Raw genomic sequence first — 19788 nt, forward strand, 5'->3', positions numbered from 1 at the left:
ATGGAGGACTTAAAGTAATATTAGAAAGTTTGTTTGAACAGAAAAAAGAAATTAAAGTAACGCAAAAATCAATCTTATTTAAGTGTCAGTTTTAGAGCTGGTGCATTTATCGTGCATTATGTGTTCTCATTCAAAATACATGGTACCTCGTGGACAAATAATGAAACTGGGTATCGCAGCAAAAGGACTCATAAATTAAACGGTAGTAGCGAGTCACTTTATTTTTTCACAGAAGGTGACTATCGAGTGTGGCATTTATAAAAACGTTCAATAAAAGGAAAGTTCAACTTGGTTCTTACATAAATATTGCACTTTTTTTTACTCACCCTGTATCTTCAGTAGATAGCATTTGACATTGCTATCTTGACATTGCTATCTTCAGTAGATAGCATTTGACATTGCTATCTTGAGTATATCATTCTCATTGCTATCTTCAGTAGATAGCATTTGATTTGACACTGATACCTTCAATAGATAAGCATTTGACACTGCTATCTTCAGTAGATATCATTTGACACTGCTATCTTCAGTGTATAGCATTTGGCACTGCTATCTTCAGTAGGTAGCACTTTCATTGCTATCTTCAGTATATTGAATTTGACATTGCAATCTTTAGTCTATAGCATTCTCATTGCCATCTTTTTTGTGTAGCATTTTTCATTGCTATCGTCAGTAGATAGCAGTTTCATTGCTATCTCCAGTAGATAACATTTTTTTCATTTATGTCTGCAGTACAGGGTGTAACAATAAAATTTGTACACTTTTGAAAGTAGAATGACACAAGTATGTCGCGTATATTTTGGTTTAATATTTATATGTCTATCAAGATAATTTCTTTAGCCACCAGATAAGCTTTGTTCCAATAAAATCGATGGTATACAAGGGAAGATATGGCAAATTATGTAACCTAGTCTTAAAAGCGCTTGGGCCACTTTTGTCTAAGTGTTACAAAAGTGACTGAATGGAGTTGAACCGTGGACCAGTTGGACGGTGCTCTTAGGTAGTTTTAAACAATGGGGTATTCGAAGTGGTAGAAATGATTACATATTCCTTGAGTTTTTGAAAGTCACAACTAAGCACTGACATAACCTCATTTACTAGAAATCGTGGCTGCAGCTCAACAACTTAAACCCCAATTCACGTTGGAAGAGCGCATTTTTGTGGTTGTGACATTCGGTAGCACATGGAGTCAAGCAGAAACCATAAGATTGTTTATAGCTCATTTTCCAAACTCATATCTTCCATGAAGGCATACAATTACATATAACTGTGAGAAGTATGTAGAATTTGTTAACAGAAGTGCTGGCAATAGGGGTCGCCCCAGAACAGCTAGAAGCCCAGCTGAACTTAATTTCAAAATTTTATTGTTTTGTACTTATAAATGCAAAAACTGTTCTCAGTTTTATCAATGATATCTCAGGGATATAAGAAATTAATTTACTTTTTTTTTAATTTGAAAGACATTTCATGACTTTCTAAGAAATATCATATTATTATTAAGTTCATGTTAATTATATGAAGAAATACCACTTATAATTCTTTTTTGTTAGTTCTTTAATGTACGATAAGCATATCTACGCGGTTCAAACTTGATATGCAAAACATATGAACATGGCAAAAGTGGCCCAACATGTTTTTTGGACGATTTAGTTACGCGGACATAACTTTTGAACCCAAGCTTGTAAAGAAACCAACTAAACGTTATCTTTTAGCCAAGATATTACTCATTAAAGTGCATATAACATTTGTACCATAACTCTTTTAGTTTTTTCCTGAGAAGTCAAAATACAATTGTACAAATTTTATTGTTACACCCTGTACATTGCATGTGACATTGCTACTCTCACCGCTATCTTCAGTAGATAGCATTTTACACTGCTATCTTCAGTAGATAGCATTTGACACTGCTCTCTTCAGTAGATAGCATTTGACATTGCTATCTTCAGTAGATAACACTTAACATTACTATCGTCAGAGTATAGCATTTTAATCGCTATCTTCAGTAGATATCATTTTACATTGCTCTCTTCAGTAGAAAACACTTTTTATTGATATCTTCAGTAGATAGCATTCTCATTGCTATCTTTAGTGAGAGGGAAAATTTTGCAAAATTTAAGTCCAATTGAAGACATATTTGGTGCATCATAGAACCCAATTTGAAAGATTTCAAACTGATACTATACAATTTTAGAGACTCGCAATCACTAAAATATACATGGATCGATGCTGAAAGTGACAAAATGTGATGGGCCCTACGTTTTGCCAAAAGCCGTGAATAAATGCACAATATCGGGTGTTTCTCTATTCAAATCTTGCAATATCTGAACGCGTACGTTTTCAAGATTTTGTACGCATTGGACTTTGGGACTATGGATTTGATTTTGAAGGAGTCAGAAAAGTGCCTGAACGCGTAAATACGCGTGTTTTGTGCGTTAAAGTAATAGTCTAAGAAAGATAATGGATTTTTTGGCTTAACTTAGAACTAATTGCAACCAAAGGTTTTTCTTCACGATGCATTTCTTTGAAGTACCCTTTATGACATACTAAAAGTCCAAAAAAAATCCAAGTTGCGAAAATATGCCTAATTTGCATAAATTCAAAATGGCCGACAATTTATGAATTTTTGCCCATATCTCGAGATCTGAGGCTCATAAAAGAAAAATTTTGGTGGCTACACCTATGTTTTCAAGGGCTATGAATACATATATAACATTATAATTAACATAGAGGTTTGGGTTCAACCTTAATTTGCATAAATTAAAAATGGCCGCCATTTTAATGCATTTTTCATCACATCTCGAGATCTGGGGTTTGTTGGCAAGCACATAGATCTGAAAGTATACAAATATTAACTGTCTATGAGTGTGATGGTCGAAATATAATCACGAGGTGAAAGATGGATTGTTCCATTCCACGAGCCGGAACGGCGAGTGGAATGGAACAATAAATCTTTCACCGAGTGATTATATTTCGACCATTACACGAATTTAAAACAGTTAATATTTGTTTTATATCACTCATGCATACATTCTATTACTAAAATACTATTTAAGGTAGGAAATACATTTTTTCATCAACATAACACCATGTTTTGCTGTGATATACTTCACATTTTGGGGTCCACCCCATAACTAAATCGGCGAGTCCAAGAGTCAGCGCACGGCTTGGCGCAGGCGCACTACGGCAGAGCACATGATGGTAAAGACTATCACACGGAGAGGGTGATAGAAAAAATGATAAATGGTAATCAACCAATGAACTGTCTAGAATTTATGTATGAGTGATATAATAGCTTCTATTGGACAAGCTATAATACAAGCAGTACAGGTCATGATAGCTCCTCTTTAACTCATATATAGTCCAGTCAAAGTGGGTTTTGACTCACCACTAATTGCAACAGAATTTTTTTCACTGCTACAAATGTCAGACATGTCCCCCGAACAGCATACAAAAAGTATACTAAAATATACTTGGTGGAAAGGTAGTTTTTGGCGGGAAAAGGTCATACAGGGGTCAATTTTCAAAATCACTCCAACCATTTTAACAACTATACCAAATTATTCCTCTAGTCATAAGGATTCAGAAAAAGTATAGTTTGCCATATCTGTGATGTACGGTTCTTGAGTTATAACCGAAAAGGTCAAAGGTCAAATGTTGGGTTCAACAGAGGTCAAAAACTAAAATTGTCTGATTTTAACCAAAATGGTCTCAAATTGTTCGGCTTGCAAACATAATTCATTTAAAGAATATTTGCACTGTTTAGGTTGTTTAATTAAATGCGTAACATCGAAAACTAGGTCGGGGTCAATAGAGGTCAATGGTCAATGACCTCTTTTACCCTGCTACCTAGGTAACGAAACGTCCAAGATATGGCAAACTATTCTTATTTTGGAGTGTTTTTGAAGGACGAACACATTGAGACCATTTTTAAGGAGATTGGAGCATTTTTCGAAGTTGACCCACGTGGAGCCCAAAATTTGACATTTGACCTTTTTGCTTATAACTTGAGAATGATACATCACAGATATGACAAACTATACTTTTTCTGAATCCTTAAGAGTAGAGGAATGCTTTGGTATAGTTTTTAATAAGATTAGAGCAATTTTGAAATTTGACCCCTGTATGACCTTTTCCCGCCAAAAACTACCTTTCCACCAAGTATATTTTAGTATATTTTTGGTACGATGTTCAGGGGACATCACTAAAATGTATAAAAGTGAAAAAATTTCTGTTGCAATTAGTGGTGGGTGACACCACTAATTTGTTTAGATTGACTGGACTAATAGGGTATAATCTTCTTCCACGGTAAACCAAACAGCTTCCGTGGTAAACCTTAAGGGCCATCACTTGATGAAAGTACGTTATTAGTAGGCGTGAGTTAAAAGCTATCTGGGCTAGAACTATTGCGACTGTAGGGGTGAGCTTGCCTACAGGTAAAAAAAAAATACTCGTGGCGGTTATATTACACGTCTAGTTTAGGGCAACGGGGGTGGAAAGGAGGGTAGGCCTACTACGGGGATGTGCGACAGATTCGGGGTGCATTTTGGTTTATTGATGGCCCTCAATTTCATGAAAATTTGGTTTAAGAAAGATTGTTTTTATTTATTTTTTTTTAAATTAATTTGTTTCCCAAATTTTATATCGGAAAGTGTGCCATTTTTTTTATTGTTACCATGGCGTGCGATAATAAATAGGCCTAATAATATAATTTTTAAATGCTATTTTATTTGTTATTAATTGAAAATCTAAAATAGTATAAAATCGTATATGATGCCTTAAATTAAAGTTTAAAACGTTCTTCCAATATTAATAACTATTATTAAATAATTCCTAACATCTCGGACAACCCGCCCCCCCCCCCCTCCACACCCCACACCCCACACCCCTACACCAACAACCACATGCCAAGTCTTGGCGAAAGTCTACCTTGCACATCGTGCACGCGTGCGTGCACCATCCAGCATTGTCCCGCTAAAATACACTACCCTATTACGAGCAATGGAATAGCCCGTCAATCATGCACAGTGGTTGCTCCTGGAAGGAAGATTATACCCGATGTGACGCGGTTGCTCATGGAAGACAAGAAGGATTATACCCCTTTTCCTTCAACTTGGTCCTGGAATCCAGCTTCACCATCATTTTGCATCACAGTTTTTGCCGAGGTGAAGAAATATGAGAGGAATGCAGCTGTAGGGTACCGATTTATTATTAGATTTCAATATTGACAGTTTATTCAGTACGCTGCAGATAATGTATACCACAACATCTGCACCATTGATGGATCAGGCACCTTTCATGGCATGGGTATAATAGCTGCAAAAATCCCAGGTTCCAGGATTTATAGGGCAGTGCCAAGGACAACAGTAACTTCTGATGATATTGCAAATGTTGGAAGAATCAACATCAAGTATTGGAAGCCATCTCTTCCATTAAAGTCACTTACCTATCAACCTATTCATAATCTGGGGGTATTGGACCCAACACCTAATCTTGATGTGCTTTGGAAGGCAGGATCCCCACATCCTTCCTGGTCTGGAATGATGCAGATGGTAAATAACAGAAACCACCCTGTAGAATATTCTGTGATGTTCTTACCAATGATTGACTTTAATCCTAGTGACCCATCCTGTGTGTTATCAACGCTTGAGTTTGTGTGTGCACATGCCAAACGTTATAATGGCATTCCCGTCGTAACCTTTGACCAGTCATTATGGTGGAAAGCTCTTTCAATCATTAGAAGAGAGCAATGTGACAGCGGTTTGCACAAACTAGTTCTCAGACTTGGTGGCTTTCACACAGAGATGAGCTATCTGGGATCTATAGGGCATCTGGTGAGCTTCTGGAACTGGTGTGTGCCGCTAATAGTGGGCCACATGTTACGAGGCAATATCACATGTTGTGAGGGGACATTTGCTTGTTGGTGCTGCTTTGAACACAATACTTATTGAAGATCTGTATGATGTCCAGCTGATGACAAATTAACTAAATCAACATCCATCAGAACCATATCCAACATGTTTGTCAAGTGATGAACAATTGAACATAGTCAGTTGTCAGCTGAAGCCGAAGTTTGACTAATGAAAAAAAGTCACTCCCAAGCTAAAGTAGCTGCAGACATGACAAATCAGTCAGACACTGTCAGCGAAAACAGATCTTTCTGATGCAAAACTACTGTATGATAAACTGATGGCAGGAACAGTTTCAATATACAGCGTTTGCTCATCAGATGTTATCAGTCGCATTCGGGGACAGATCCAGGTCATGAAAGAAAGCCTTCAATAGAGAACATCACTGCTATGGATACAGTATATGAACATGATAGATGTTTTTTGTATGTTTCTGAAAGCAGAGAGAACCGGCAATTGGAATCTGCATCTACAAGCTACATACTGCCATATTTTGCGGCATCTGGACATAATCTGAATGACAAGAGTGCCAACATTTACCAGTGATGAGAGACTTGCACAAGACCCATCCAGAAGTTCACGCAATGTTCATGAAAGGTTACGTGGTGGAGTGTAAGAGAGAGTGAGTGTCTGATGGGGTATAAGAGAGAGAGTGTGGTCCAGTCTGGTGGTGTTTTAGAGAGAGTGATGGTCTGATGGGTGTATAAAAGAGAGTGAAGGCTTGGTACGGTAATAGAGAGAGTGTGGGCCAGTCCAGTGTTATGAGCATTACATGTATATCAAATGAAAGCTTAAAACAAGTGCTTTCACCAGCTATTCACAAACGAAATTTACCTTAGTTAACACATTTGGTAGTCAGCCAAATTCGCCTAGAACACAATACATATATATATTTACATAGAAATATAAAAGAACTGGCCGGTCAAGGAAACCTACATAAATATGTTGTCTATACTTCACTTAACCCAAATATATGATTTTTTATGGTGATAAGTCACTCGCACATGGAATTTTAGAGGGATTTTGATAGCAGTTCCATTAAAAAAGCTGCTATCAACATGAGGTCTAAGATCTAGAAACACCACCGAAATGCTTTTTTTTTTTTTTTGCTAGTTGAATCTTTTTGATGAAAGTCAATCTTTGACAAGATGTAACTTTGCTATGTAACGTGCTATGAAAAAAAGGTTTTCAGTTTTTGGCTTTCTTTACTCAAGGGCTTTAATTTGATATATAAAATGATGCAGTTTGATGGCAAATTCGAATTCATCTGGCATACCTACTTACTACCATAGACATACCACCTAGACCTATGACTGCCCATCCACAGCGGGAGGTGAAGCCCCGTATCCAAGGTGATATTGACGGATTGACGGGGTTACTAGGCGCGGAGAATATCGCATACATGTCTGACGCGCTCGTTTGCGTGATTGCTGCGCCGTTATCGCCCGCGTCAAATGCGACATGTTCCGTAGACGCGAACATATCTGCTTGCTTGCGTCCGGGTATGCGTCCTTGTCAAAGTCGTTGCTAAGCAGTGTCGGCTTCACTACGCGAACCAAAGTCACAGGTCTAGGAACTAGTTTGTCTGGGCTTACTACAACCTGAGACTATTGAATGAACGCAGGTTTCAACAGCTGCACTCGATCCAACCGCGATCGTATATCGCGTATTTCAAACTACAACGCGAACGCACGACCTTGGATACAATGCTAACCAATCACGAGTGCGTTCCCAGACAAACGAGCACCTAGACCAGTGACTTTGACTCGCGTAGTGAAGCTGACACTGCTTAGCAACGACTTTGACAAGGACGCATACCTGGGCGCAAGCAAGCAGATATGTTCGCGTCTACAGAACATGTTGTATTTTGATGCGAGCGATGATGGCGCAGGAATCACACAAACCAGCGCGTCTTTCTCTCCAGTCGCGTCTACGGAACATGTTGCATTTGACGCGAGCGATAATGGCGCAGCAATCACGCAAAGCGCGTCTTTCTCTCCAGATATGAACGCTTTTTTCACCTTGGATACGTGGCTTCACCCATAGACATACCACCTAGACCTATGACTGCCCATCCCTTACCACAGCGGGAGGTGAAGCCCCGTATCCAATGTGATATTGACGGATTGATGGGGTTACTAGGCGCGGAGAAATATCGCATACATGTTTGACGCGCTCGTTTGCGTGATTACTGCGCTGTTATCGCCCGCGTCAAATGCAACATGTTCCGTAGACGCGAACATGTCAGCAGTGCAGTTTCACTACGCGAGTCAAAGTCACTGGTCTAGGTTCTCGTTTGTCTAGGGCTTCACCTACTGCCATGGTTAGGGATGGGCACTCATAATTCTAGGTGGTATGTCTATGAGTGCGTTGGCATGGTTGGATTCACTTCCGCGATACTCACGCACAATCGCACACGCTGGCGTATATCGCGCAGTGTACGCAAAAATTCGTCACGCTATTGGAAATTGCGTTCATTCAATTGGAATTCCCTCAGCCGAATTCCTACTGAAGACATAAATCATACACATGTCAGATGTATATTGTATTGGCACATATCCACAAAAGCGTTCATTATAAATTTATTAATTGTCATATTTTATGCCATGTATTATATCCTTAAAACTAACCGGTGGATTTGCGAACAATTTGTCGACATAAATGACGTTATTTTTGGTAATATGCAGACGAATGGCCAAATTAATAGAAAAATACCTGTTGTGATAAATTTATCTGTACAAATTGTCGCACTCCGAGTGACATATATCCCAGCAAACATAAAACGTTTTCGACATCATTCGAAAAAGGTTATAAAAGGTTGTCAGAAAACATTTAAATGTCGGGTTATATAAAGGGTATATTAAGAGTATAAAACGTTTTCATAACCTTAAAAAAACATTTTTGATAATCTACTGCACAGCAATCACAAAATATTTTACAGAAAACGTTTAAATGTCGGGTTGTATAAAGGGTATAAAACGTTGTAATAACATTCTAAAAACATTTTTGAAAAGTTGATACAAAACATTCTAAACAGAATGTTATTTTGGGGTTGAAAAAATATTTTCCGAAAAATGTTTGCCCAAAATATTTGCAATAACGTTTTATACACGTTTTCATGACCTTTATATAACCCGACATTTAAATGTTATTAAAACGTTTTGAAAAAGATATTTTAAGACCATTTCTGTGTTTGCTGGGTGCAAATATAATTAACATAATGTTATTTGAATGTTGACAAAATATTTGGCAAAATATGTTAGCAAAAATAGTTTACAATAAAATTTTGAAAATATTTTAAAACTATTGTTGTAGTGTGTTTTCATACAAAACGTTTTAAAACGTTTTCATGACCATTATATAACCCGACATTTTAATGTTATTAAAACGTTTTTCCCTAAACCAAAAGCCAAAATATAACTTATTTAAAACGTTTTTAAAACGTTTTTGTGTTTGCTGGGATGGTATATTTGCAACCCTGCTGTGGATTTGCGAACAATTTGTCGACATAAATGACGCTTGCGGAGAAATTATTAGAAAAAAGGGTTTTTTTCCCTAGGTTTGGTCCTGGTGACAACCCTGCAAATAGGATATTTCACATTGAAATTGTTTTGTTTAGAAAGGTGATTATTTAACTTAAAAAATGAGGAGTCAACCATGTCTGTAGGAAAAAAATTAGCAAAGTTACGGACAAATGTATTTTTCCAAATTCTGTGTCCATCATTGATGGTACCTTACAATAAATACCTGTACAAAAAAGCAAGTACCCATTATGCCACATTTTTCAGCACAGCAATCAATTTTACAGAAAAGAGATTTTATTTGAAAAAATCTTACTATCACTGTATTATAACTTCTGCTGTATAAAGGTGTACCAATTGACACTTTTTGACTTTCAACTTGAAGTTTCTGGTGTCCAAATTTCATTTTTTTTTGTATTTCCTACACAGTTGGGAGTTGATGGAGGCCCTCTATTATCCGGGGCTCATGATACGTGATTATAGCCTAGTTTCCTTGTGTGTAGCCTTCTTCACTCAGTACGAAGGCTACAGCATCAATGTATTGAAAAATGCAGGGTCCATCGATCATGTCAGTAAATGAATAGGGCCTATTTCGTTTTGGGACTGATTATTCGGACTACCACCCGGCATGCAGGTATTTCAGAATTATTACCATTGCAAGATGGCTAAAGCTAGCATTTCAAGTATCTCTTATAGCAAATAACAAATGGTGCCCGCTGGAACCTCTTGAGGCATTGTCTTTTTTAAAGACATTTCTTGTTTTCTTCTTTTTTGTATTGTACTGCAAATCGATCAAAGAAATAATGTTGCCATAGGGAAGAACCAAATACAGTACAGTGCAGATTAAATTTTAAAAGCCCGTTTTGGGGGAACATTTTCGAGAATCTTGATTGAGAAAACACTGCTTTGTTACATTATCAATATCTTGATTGTGGAACGTTAATTTTAACATCTAGGCGTGTGACCGAGAATAGGCGTATTGACCCTAACTACCAACATTATTTCTCAACTGTCTGTCGATTTTCATTTTGATTTTCATTCCAAAAGAGAAGCTACTTTGGCAAAAAACGAGTTTTTTCGTCATCGATGCGTCCGACTTTGCGGGGACAATGCGCTTGTTTATCATAACAGCCTGTATTCACTATCAGTTTGACCATCAGCTAAGCTCACTCCGTGGCGCAATCGATTAGCGCACTTGACTCATACTCTTCTCGACTAGGTAATAGTTTTGATTTGAGCTGGTCAACTAGTACGAGTTCGAGTCCCTGTGTGGTCCAATTCTATTATTTTCTATTTTTTCTTACTTTCCTCTTTTTCTGTCTTCTTTCTTGTTCGTTTCTTTCTTCATGACTGCAGTGATTGATTGTTTTTGCCGGTTTTTTGTGATAATTGTATAATTCATGAATAGGCCTACTAGTCTAAATAGGCGCGGCCTATATAAGCCTATGAATATTTGTTACAAATTAGATATTGGTTGTTGGTTTTGTTATTGTTGTGGTGGTTATTGTTGTATATTGCATAATCAGGGTAGGCCTACTAGGCCTATTATAGCCTATAGCGGCATTGATTTATTTCACGACAGATATCATCTAAGGATAATATTTAAAAAAAATGAAAATTTATAAAATATTCTTATTCAATGGGTGCGTCTTATAAAGAATTCACGTAATTTGATTGGTTTTCTGGTGTATAATATCTCGCAATAGTTGATAGTGATATTAGTCAGGGCGCGCGCCGCCACGCAACGGCGGCACGCTTGTTGCTCCTCAATGATCACGCGATAATGCGTTCGCGTAATACACGTGCGAGAACTAAGAACGCGATTCGGCGGCTTAGATGTTCGTGATGGTTTCGTTCGTTTAAAACAACGGGGATGTCCTCACCAAAGTAACTTTATTTTTATCTGAAGTTTTTCTCGCAAAAATTACATTAGGCCTAAAACTGAATAAGAATGAGAATAAAAGATAGGATTTTGTCTTTTGCCTATCCAATATCGTATTTTGAGTAGTGGATGCCGGCGCAGCCGGTATCCACTACGATAAAAAATATTGGCGAGCCCATCCATTATGACACGATATTGGATAGGCAAAAGACAAAATCCTATCATTTATTCTCTAACCATAGGAAAATTGCAGAAAACCGGCTGCCCCCACCCCGGCAGCCCCTATCATGGTTGCCCCCTCCCTATCCCTGCAACATAGGATGACTCACGTGCCACGGTTTCATAGGTTCGTGGTCATTGTGCATGTAGAATGATACACCAAGTACGCTGAGTTCATTTTTTTCTGCATGGCTGTTTCTATTATTAACTTACGCCCCTCTGGAATCAAGCCTTAAAAATCCATTGTATAACCTTAAAGTAGTGGAGCGTAACCTAGCGGTGTGCTCATATTCATCAAATCGAGTGGGACTTTCCATTCTTAACTTGTGTTGTAACCTTTCATCATTCTTTTGTCTACGTGTAACACGTGCGATGGAATGCGGTTTAATATCCCTGCCAAGGCAATATCAATTCACATGTTAGGTGGGATAGACCTAAGAACTAAGGGGGACCCATCTATGGCTGCCATTGAGGTATAGGAATACGTTAAATTGGATTCGTCTATATCTGCCTTCACCAAAGAAAGGATACATGGATATGTTACTCCCACACGCCATGGGAATTATGCACAGGCTTAACACGCAGATAAATGCAGTTTTTGAACTTGTCATTTGGATAACCTTTGTTAAAGGAAGTGTACGACAATCACAACATTATGTCTTGTATGTTAGAAAAATTATCAAGCACGAATCACATGGTTTTATTTAACACAAACTCACCCCAACCATAAAAACGAATAAAACCAGCCACCTCTCAACCCGCGATATTCAAAATTCCCGCGCCAAAATCGTCTAGAGCAATGACGTCCCAATAATTCAATGAAGCCTGACGACAAATGAGCACAAATAACCATCACGTCATTGCTCTTCTGTATCGAAGCGAGATCGCCCAGTTTTGCACGTACGAAATGAGCGTGGAGACAATGTTGAAAATGCACAAAATGTGTCCATTTAACAATACATACGTCAGGCGAAAACTATTATTTTTATCTTTGGCTCTGACCATGACTGGTTTCAACTCACATTTTCGGTAAATCCCATAAGCCTTTGCATCGTCACGCCGATGCGCACATCATGGCGTTGCAATTCGCAGTAAAATTGTTCGCTAACGATGTGCACACCGGTGTGACGTCAGGTGACGACATCAGGGGTCCAAACGCAAAGGCTTATGGGATGTGCCGAACAGGTGAATTGGCGTGCGCGTTGAAGTTCAGTGTTGGTAAGAATCGTAACCTCGTTAAGGCACTTTTTTATATTTAAAAAAGTCATCGAGAAAATCTATAATTATGATGCAAATCGTCGTTACTTGCAACATTACCTCGAGACTTGCACTAACCTATTCACTTTTTACTTTGTTTGACCCGCCACATAGTCTTCTACAACCTCTAAAACATAGTCTACAACTGCAGTACAAGATAATCATCAATGTAATGAAAGCTAATAGCAAGACTGCGATGACGTCTAGTAGTAAGTACTGGAATATGTTCAAATCTAAAGCAGCAGATCGTAAATGTTTGGCGCCACCGTGACGTATAACATATTCTATCCAATCAACGGCTACTTCTGGTGGTGTTCGGGGTGAATCTCGGAATATGGCCGATATACGGGTTGCATTGTTCTTGTAACTGAAAGAAAGGAACAAACAACAAAAGAGTGTTTATTGTACTTTATCATACAAGATGATTATAATGGCAATTACTTTTAATTGCTTATTAATGCAATATTACCATTTACATTCATAACTTTGTGTTTAAAGTGATTATTAGTGATTTGTTGAGCCAGAAATCATCCATCAAAGTTTAGTTTTCTGCATTTTGGAACTTATATCGATATACTAATGAGTAGACAAATATAAATGCGATCTGATAAAGACCAAATGAAGATAGAATATAAAAGGAATCACCGTGTTTTAATATTTTACACTTGCACCGGAAAGTATTTCCAATGTCTATCAGACATGGAATTTTATGATCAAATGGCTTCTTGTCAGGGAACTTCGGATCTACGGAATTGCACTGAAAGAGGTCACGATGCACACAAGTGGTACCTCATGCTATGATCTGAATTTATTTCCCGGCATGCTTAGTAGGCACATCCGTCTTGCCATAGACCATGGAAGACATTTAATCAACATTTGGTCACAACTTATGAATAAATACTATTAATACAGTAAAACATAGTATAAGAACTATTCTATCAGTTATACCAAGAAACTGATGAGGCATTAAATATGCAGGATATTAATCATCTTCCTAATAGACAGACTATGGTACATGTCACATACGTGGCTGTTTACATCCACAAGTGACCGTTAGTGGTACCTCGTGTTCTGACATGCTGTGACCCTAAGATTCCTGACATTGCCCTTATAAAAAAATGAACTCTCACCCTCCTGTTCTTGTTCAAATTGGTGTGTTTAGAATGAGGACAATTTACAGATATAGGTCATTTATTCATCGTTCTTAACCCCGCAGATATATGCCATACACATTAATATTATCCTACCTTGGATCCTTAATGACTGTACGTATAGCTTGAGCCAACTCGTCGCTTGTCAACGTAGAGATGTCGACTTTCACTGCCATACCACGTGACACCAATCTCTGTGCATTGTCATATTGGTCACCAAATAATGGCACAGCTACCATAGGTACTCCGTGATATACAGCTTCCCATACACCATTCACACCACAGTGATAAACAAAGGCTTTGATCTGAGGATGACCTGTGAACAGAGACGATGGGCAATATGATTAGACACCATTCATCCAACATGAGGTGATCAGGCTTTGATCTGAGGATGACCTGTGAACAGAGGGCAGTATGGTTTAAGCAGGGATGTGAGAGAGCAAGTCATACAAATGGTTAACAACAACCGCCTGGTTTTCTTGTTTCCAGTGTGGACACAATTACACCCTAGGTACTAACCACTCTATGTGACTCTCGTTTTGATGTGGACAATCTTATATGTAGTGTATATCAAACATAATGCGATTATTGGATTCAATAAACAATGCCAATAATATTCAGCCCGGGCATTCAGCATGCTCAGTGTTACTGTTGCGGCCTACAAAATGAATAGAAGAATATGACAAAATTCACAAAAACGGAAAGTGGAAATATTAATGTTCTATAATTCGTCTTTGCATAATTAAATATGATTTCTGATTCGATTATTTATAGTGCTGCAAGCCATAGACGTGAAATGAGTGTACGCCGTATATGTGTTCATCTGTGCATCAATTCATCATCACGTCATGGTGAAATGTCATGCCCAAGTTTAGAGAACTGGAGCCCCTCTTGTTGACTCTCTACCGTGTGGACGCTTTTTATTTTCATTTACTGATATATTTTGTTTAGGCCCGTGTATGACGACGAATTTTACTCCTCACCATGCAAAGCACACAAATTCAATAATGCCGCGATGTAACTCTGGGTTCAGTAAATTATACAGACATTATAATCATTATTTTGCTCCTTGTGTTCTGTGCATGTAAAATAACAATAAATTTCACAATCGTAATTCTGGTCTCATCTTGTGTTAGCTATTCCTTTCCTGTACATTATTCCTTCTCTTTTGTGGGACTCCAAATCCGATATTCTAATTCATCTGGTGCGTCTTGTCAAGAATACATAACACACAATTTGATTGGATTTTCACCTATACATTATGACACAATGGTGGATAGTCATATAAGACAGCGCTCGTGCAGACACGCAACGGTGGCACGCTTGTAGATCCTCAACGATCGCGCGATAATGCCTTCGCGTCATACACGTGTGTGAACTAAGAACGCTGTTCGGCGGCTTAGATGTTCGTGACGGTTTCGTTCATTTAAAACAACGGGAGTAACTTTATTTTTTCTGGAGAAAAAGCAGTTTTACTTGTAAAAATTGTACTAAACTGAATAAGAATGAGAATAAACGATAGGATTTTGTCTCTATCCAAAATCGTGTCATAATGGATGGGCTGGCCAGTATTTTTATCGTAGTGGATACTCAAAATATTGGCCAGCCCATCCATTATAACACGATATTGGATAGGCAAAAGACAAAAACCTATCTTTTATTTTCTATCTCCTACCTTTCCTTTGAGTTATTCCACAAGTTTTAATAATGCTTAGAGCAGCCTTATGGCTGGCTCACTTTGTTCGGCTTGTAAGCTTACCTAGCAGATCATTCTGTGGTATCCAATCTACAACCTTGACATTAGGAGTCAAAGTGGCCGATGGTTTGCCGTTCAACTTCCAGATAACCTTTTGAGGTAATTGAGCAAAAGCTCCAGCAAAGAGACCTGCCACATCTTCATCAATACCAGTTGCATAAGAGCCCATTGAGAACAATACTACGCCATCTTCACCAGCGCTCTCAAGAAAGTCTATCCACTCCTGTATGGTTAAAAAAGTAGAAAAAATATCTCCATTAGTGATATCAAAAGGTTTTTTTACCAAGTAAAAAGGTACCATCACGATTACAAAAGTTGTGAGGTTGAAAGAGTCCTGCAGAAGATGGTAAAGCGTTTATTTAAACGGTCGCTCCGTATGGAGACACACTCTGATCCTGATTGGACCATTCAAACAAAATGCTCAAGCTAGGCTAAAAGCATATATATTAAAGCATGCTGGTCTACGTGGAAAGAAAAGAGAAGAACAGATTTGAAGATAAAGATCAAGGAAAAGAAAGTCACTCCTAAGAATCAAGAAGTGAGGGCGGCTTCAAATCTCGATCATCGGTTCGACCCGGTTCCGACCGGTTTCTATTGTTCTACGCGGTTCAACCGGCGGTCGAGTTTGAAGCCACCCATGAACATTTAGACTATAATGTCATTATATCATTCTCTCCTTGCTATTTTATATAATTTCCACATCAGTGGCGTAGCTTGCTGGGTTATCGTGCCCTGGAGCAAGCATACATATTGCCCCCTTTCCCCATTCCTGTAACAATTGCGCGCGGAGCACAGGAAAATTTGCACACATTTTACTACTAATTTGGATATAATCAAGTTGAAGTTCAGCGCCAATTAATCCTTGTTCAACAAAATTTTGGAAATAAATCATTCACTCATTGAACAACAATTACATCACTACACAATGCAATAGTACAGGACCAGCCTGTAGAATCCGTAACCAAATCATAGAACAAAAGTTTGAGAGTCATTTTGGGATCTTTGATTGATTCTGAATAAATTTAGCTTGGCTCACCTCCTGAAACTTCCGGGCATTCCGGGGAGGGGTCAATCAAGGTCACATGGGGTCAAATTTTCAGAATACTCCAATTATGTCAAGTAATATATTAAATTACTCGTATGGTCATTAGGATTCCAAAAATGTATAGTTTGTTATGCGTCAGACCTTTCAAGAGGGCGCTATGAAGAAAAATGTTCATAGGTCAACGACCTTTTCGAATTCTGACCATAGTTAACAACGTCCGATTTTGGTGTCTAATTATATGTTTTCTTGCATGAGAAATACAACTACGCATAATAATTGCTGACTTACATTTTCCAAAGGCTTGCTTTGTTTTGTAGTCAATCCTCCTACCGCGATAACATTGGGCATAAGAGGTCGGGCAAAATCTAACACAAAATGTGTGTTCACTAAGTGCAATTCGGCATCACTATAAAATGGAGTAGTATCTGATAGATTATAAACACTCCTAATCGATGTTACATCCGGGTCTACGTTGAAAACTAGAAATAGTATTGCATTTGTTATGATTGTACTTAGAACATTAACGCATCTTTCTCGGAATGACATCACGTGACCCAAACCAAGAGATAGAGGTGCAGGCATATAAGACGGGTAGACCGGCAATCGATTATCTAGACATGACAAAGCAGGTAGATTGTGTATATTTGAGACTGTTACATATTGGATCCCCATGAACTTGCGAAGATATTGAACAATTGGGCATTTGTTGAAAGTATCAACGATTGATAAATCGAAATTAGCATTACGTAACCTCTGCAAGAGCTGCTTATCAGATAACATTTTGTGACATCCTTCAGTACGTTTCTTACGCTCTCCTGACATTATTGCGATGAGTGCTGATAATCTATGGCCTTTAATTCCTGCCTTGGTTATAGTATGTATAAGAGCATGCTTATTTTCATTCGACAACACCGGTGTGAGGTATTCATAATAGTACCTATCATTAGAAGCAGTAAGTTTATCACTTTCGACCAGCACTGTAACGTTATGTCCACGATTCACAAGTTGTTCCGCAATTGCCATCATGATGGTGTAGTGGCTACCACTGCTCATAGCGGGAACGATGAGAACATTACTTGCGGAGATGGAATATATCCCAATCATCAGGATGGGAGCTAACAGAACATGCAGTTTAGTGTACATCATGTACATAGTAACTGCTGCTACACGGATAATACATGTACATGTAGCTCAGTCTGCAAATGGCCAACACATTCTACATTATAACATTTTCGTCACACGGTGCTTCTTGACGTTGACTGGTTACTTCACAACGCTTCTGAAGAAGCCAATCACGAAGGAGCGCTATTGGCAAACGGAAAGTTTATTTTCCATAACCAGCTAACGGAAAGTGCATCGAAGAGCTTATAATCCTGCATAACAAAACGGTTCCATATAAGGGGCTGTTACTATTTGAGGTTTCTTTAAAGGGGGATCCAGTTCATGTGCGTATTTTTTTTTGGGGGGGCTTTGGGGGCGCCAGCCCCCCGGGGTCAAAGCAGGGGGCGGCAAAATTGAAGGGGCGGCGGGAAGAAGAAGGGGCGGCCAAAAAGAGGGGCGGCGGAAGAAGAAGGGCGGCAAAAAAATTAGTAAAGAAAAAAAGGGCGGAAAAAGTGAAAAATTGTACTACACATCAAATGTGTTGCTTTTGGGGCAGTAGCGCCTATAAATCCTTTTTTTTTTTTTTTTTGCTCTTCACTTTTCAAACGACCGTAAAAAAAAATTGGGGCAACCTTTTCGGGCTGTTGAGGAAGGGGGCGGCAAAATTGGCTTTTCTTCAGCCCCCCGGGGAAGGGGCGGCCACGGTACGCCACTGCAATTGACCAGGCAAACTTTCAAGGACAGCCCAATTAAGCAGGCTTAAAATATAATCAAGTCAATGTTCACCTCTATACCACCAAACTTTGTACAGCTCCCAACTTAATGTGTTTTCCAGATATTTATAGCGGCCTTTAAGGGCTTGGATAGCGACGTTTTCACGTATTTATTGTGGGACCTGAGAGCATATCAGCCATATCGAATTGCAAACATCACTTTCCGAGCACTTAATAAATCATGCCAAAAATTCCGTAAGGACTCTTGATAAAGCCAGAAAACCAGTCTGGACTGGGTCATAGCTGATCGTGCTGGTCATTATACTCCCCCGAATGAATTAGTAACCATGCTAACACATCCCTGCTCATTCATCGTTGTAATCCTACATGTAGCCCTATATATGCCGTCTCGACCCCGAGTCTCGACTGTAGTCATGTGTGCACAGTCACAGATAGGGTGTGGATAATGTGCGAGTTGCGAGATGCGATTTGCGAGTTCGAGTTACGGGTTGAAACTCTACGAGTTGCAAGTTGTCAATGGAAGTTGTGAGTTGTTTTCCGAGTTGCGAGATGGCATTTGCGAGTTGCAAATTGAAATTTGAATTGTGAGCCGATTTCCCAGTTGTTCATAAATTCAACACATATCAACAAAATATTTCTTTACATTCTAATGCATGATTTAAAAAAAAAAAACACCAAACAAATCACCACCTTCGGCCCCGACCTCAAGAAATACGATATGCAACAAGTTGTTTTCATTCCAATGAATGTGACGTGACACCAACCCTGACATCCATCACATGATCATGAAGACATGATGGTGGTCAAAATCGGAGGTTGGTTAAGCTTTATTAGGCAACAGACACAAATTTGTTCGATCTTTGGATCGACCGTCGATGCTGCTTCGATGCTTGTTACTAATGAAATAACAACTAATTAATCAGAATGGGTGACTTGTGTTTGGCAGGTGTGAAATACACCTGACTGGGCGTTTTAATTACGTAACGACTGAAGGCATTGACATCATCGAATGGCTGCCCAGTGCTGTTGTGTGTTTAGTTATTATATAGGCCTAATAATTATTATTAAATGTATTCATCATTCCTTTCCTTTCCCTTCTCTGTACTTATTCTTTCCTATGCCTACACTTTATCACTCCCTTGCTCTCCTTGTCCCCTCTCACCCACCCCCTCTCTCATTCCCATCATTTTCCTTATATTTCTATTTTCTACTTGTC

The 19788-nt window shown here is 38.6% G+C and overlaps 1 protein-coding gene across 3 annotated transcripts in view; it reads right to left on the reverse strand.

Annotated features, from left to right (window-relative positions):
- Positions 1–12132: 12132 nt before the first annotated feature.
- Positions 12133–19788, reverse strand: part of LOC140146446 (UDP-glucuronosyltransferase 2A2-like) — a 28043-nt gene continuing 20387 nt past the window's right edge. For 2 of the 3 annotated variants that reach the window (XM_072168302.1, XM_072168301.1), the window contains exons 2-4: positions 15696–15915; positions 14033–14252; positions 12133–13152 (exon numbers count right to left, since the gene is read on the reverse strand). In XM_072168302.1, the coding sequence (XP_072024403.1) occupies positions 12864–13152; positions 14033–14252; positions 15696–15915 (729 nt within the window). In that variant the 3' untranslated portion in view covers positions 12133–12863. Of the gene's footprint in view, positions 13153–14032; positions 14253–15695; positions 15916–17025; positions 17908–19788 lie in introns of those variants that run through there. The other variant, XM_072168304.1, reaches the window with a different exon arrangement.

Source organism: Amphiura filiformis, chromosome 2 (assembly GCF_039555335.1).
Source record: "Amphiura filiformis chromosome 2, Afil_fr2py, whole genome shotgun sequence".
Classification (NCBI taxonomy): domain Eukaryota; kingdom Metazoa; phylum Echinodermata; class Ophiuroidea; order Amphilepidida; family Amphiuridae; genus Amphiura; species Amphiura filiformis.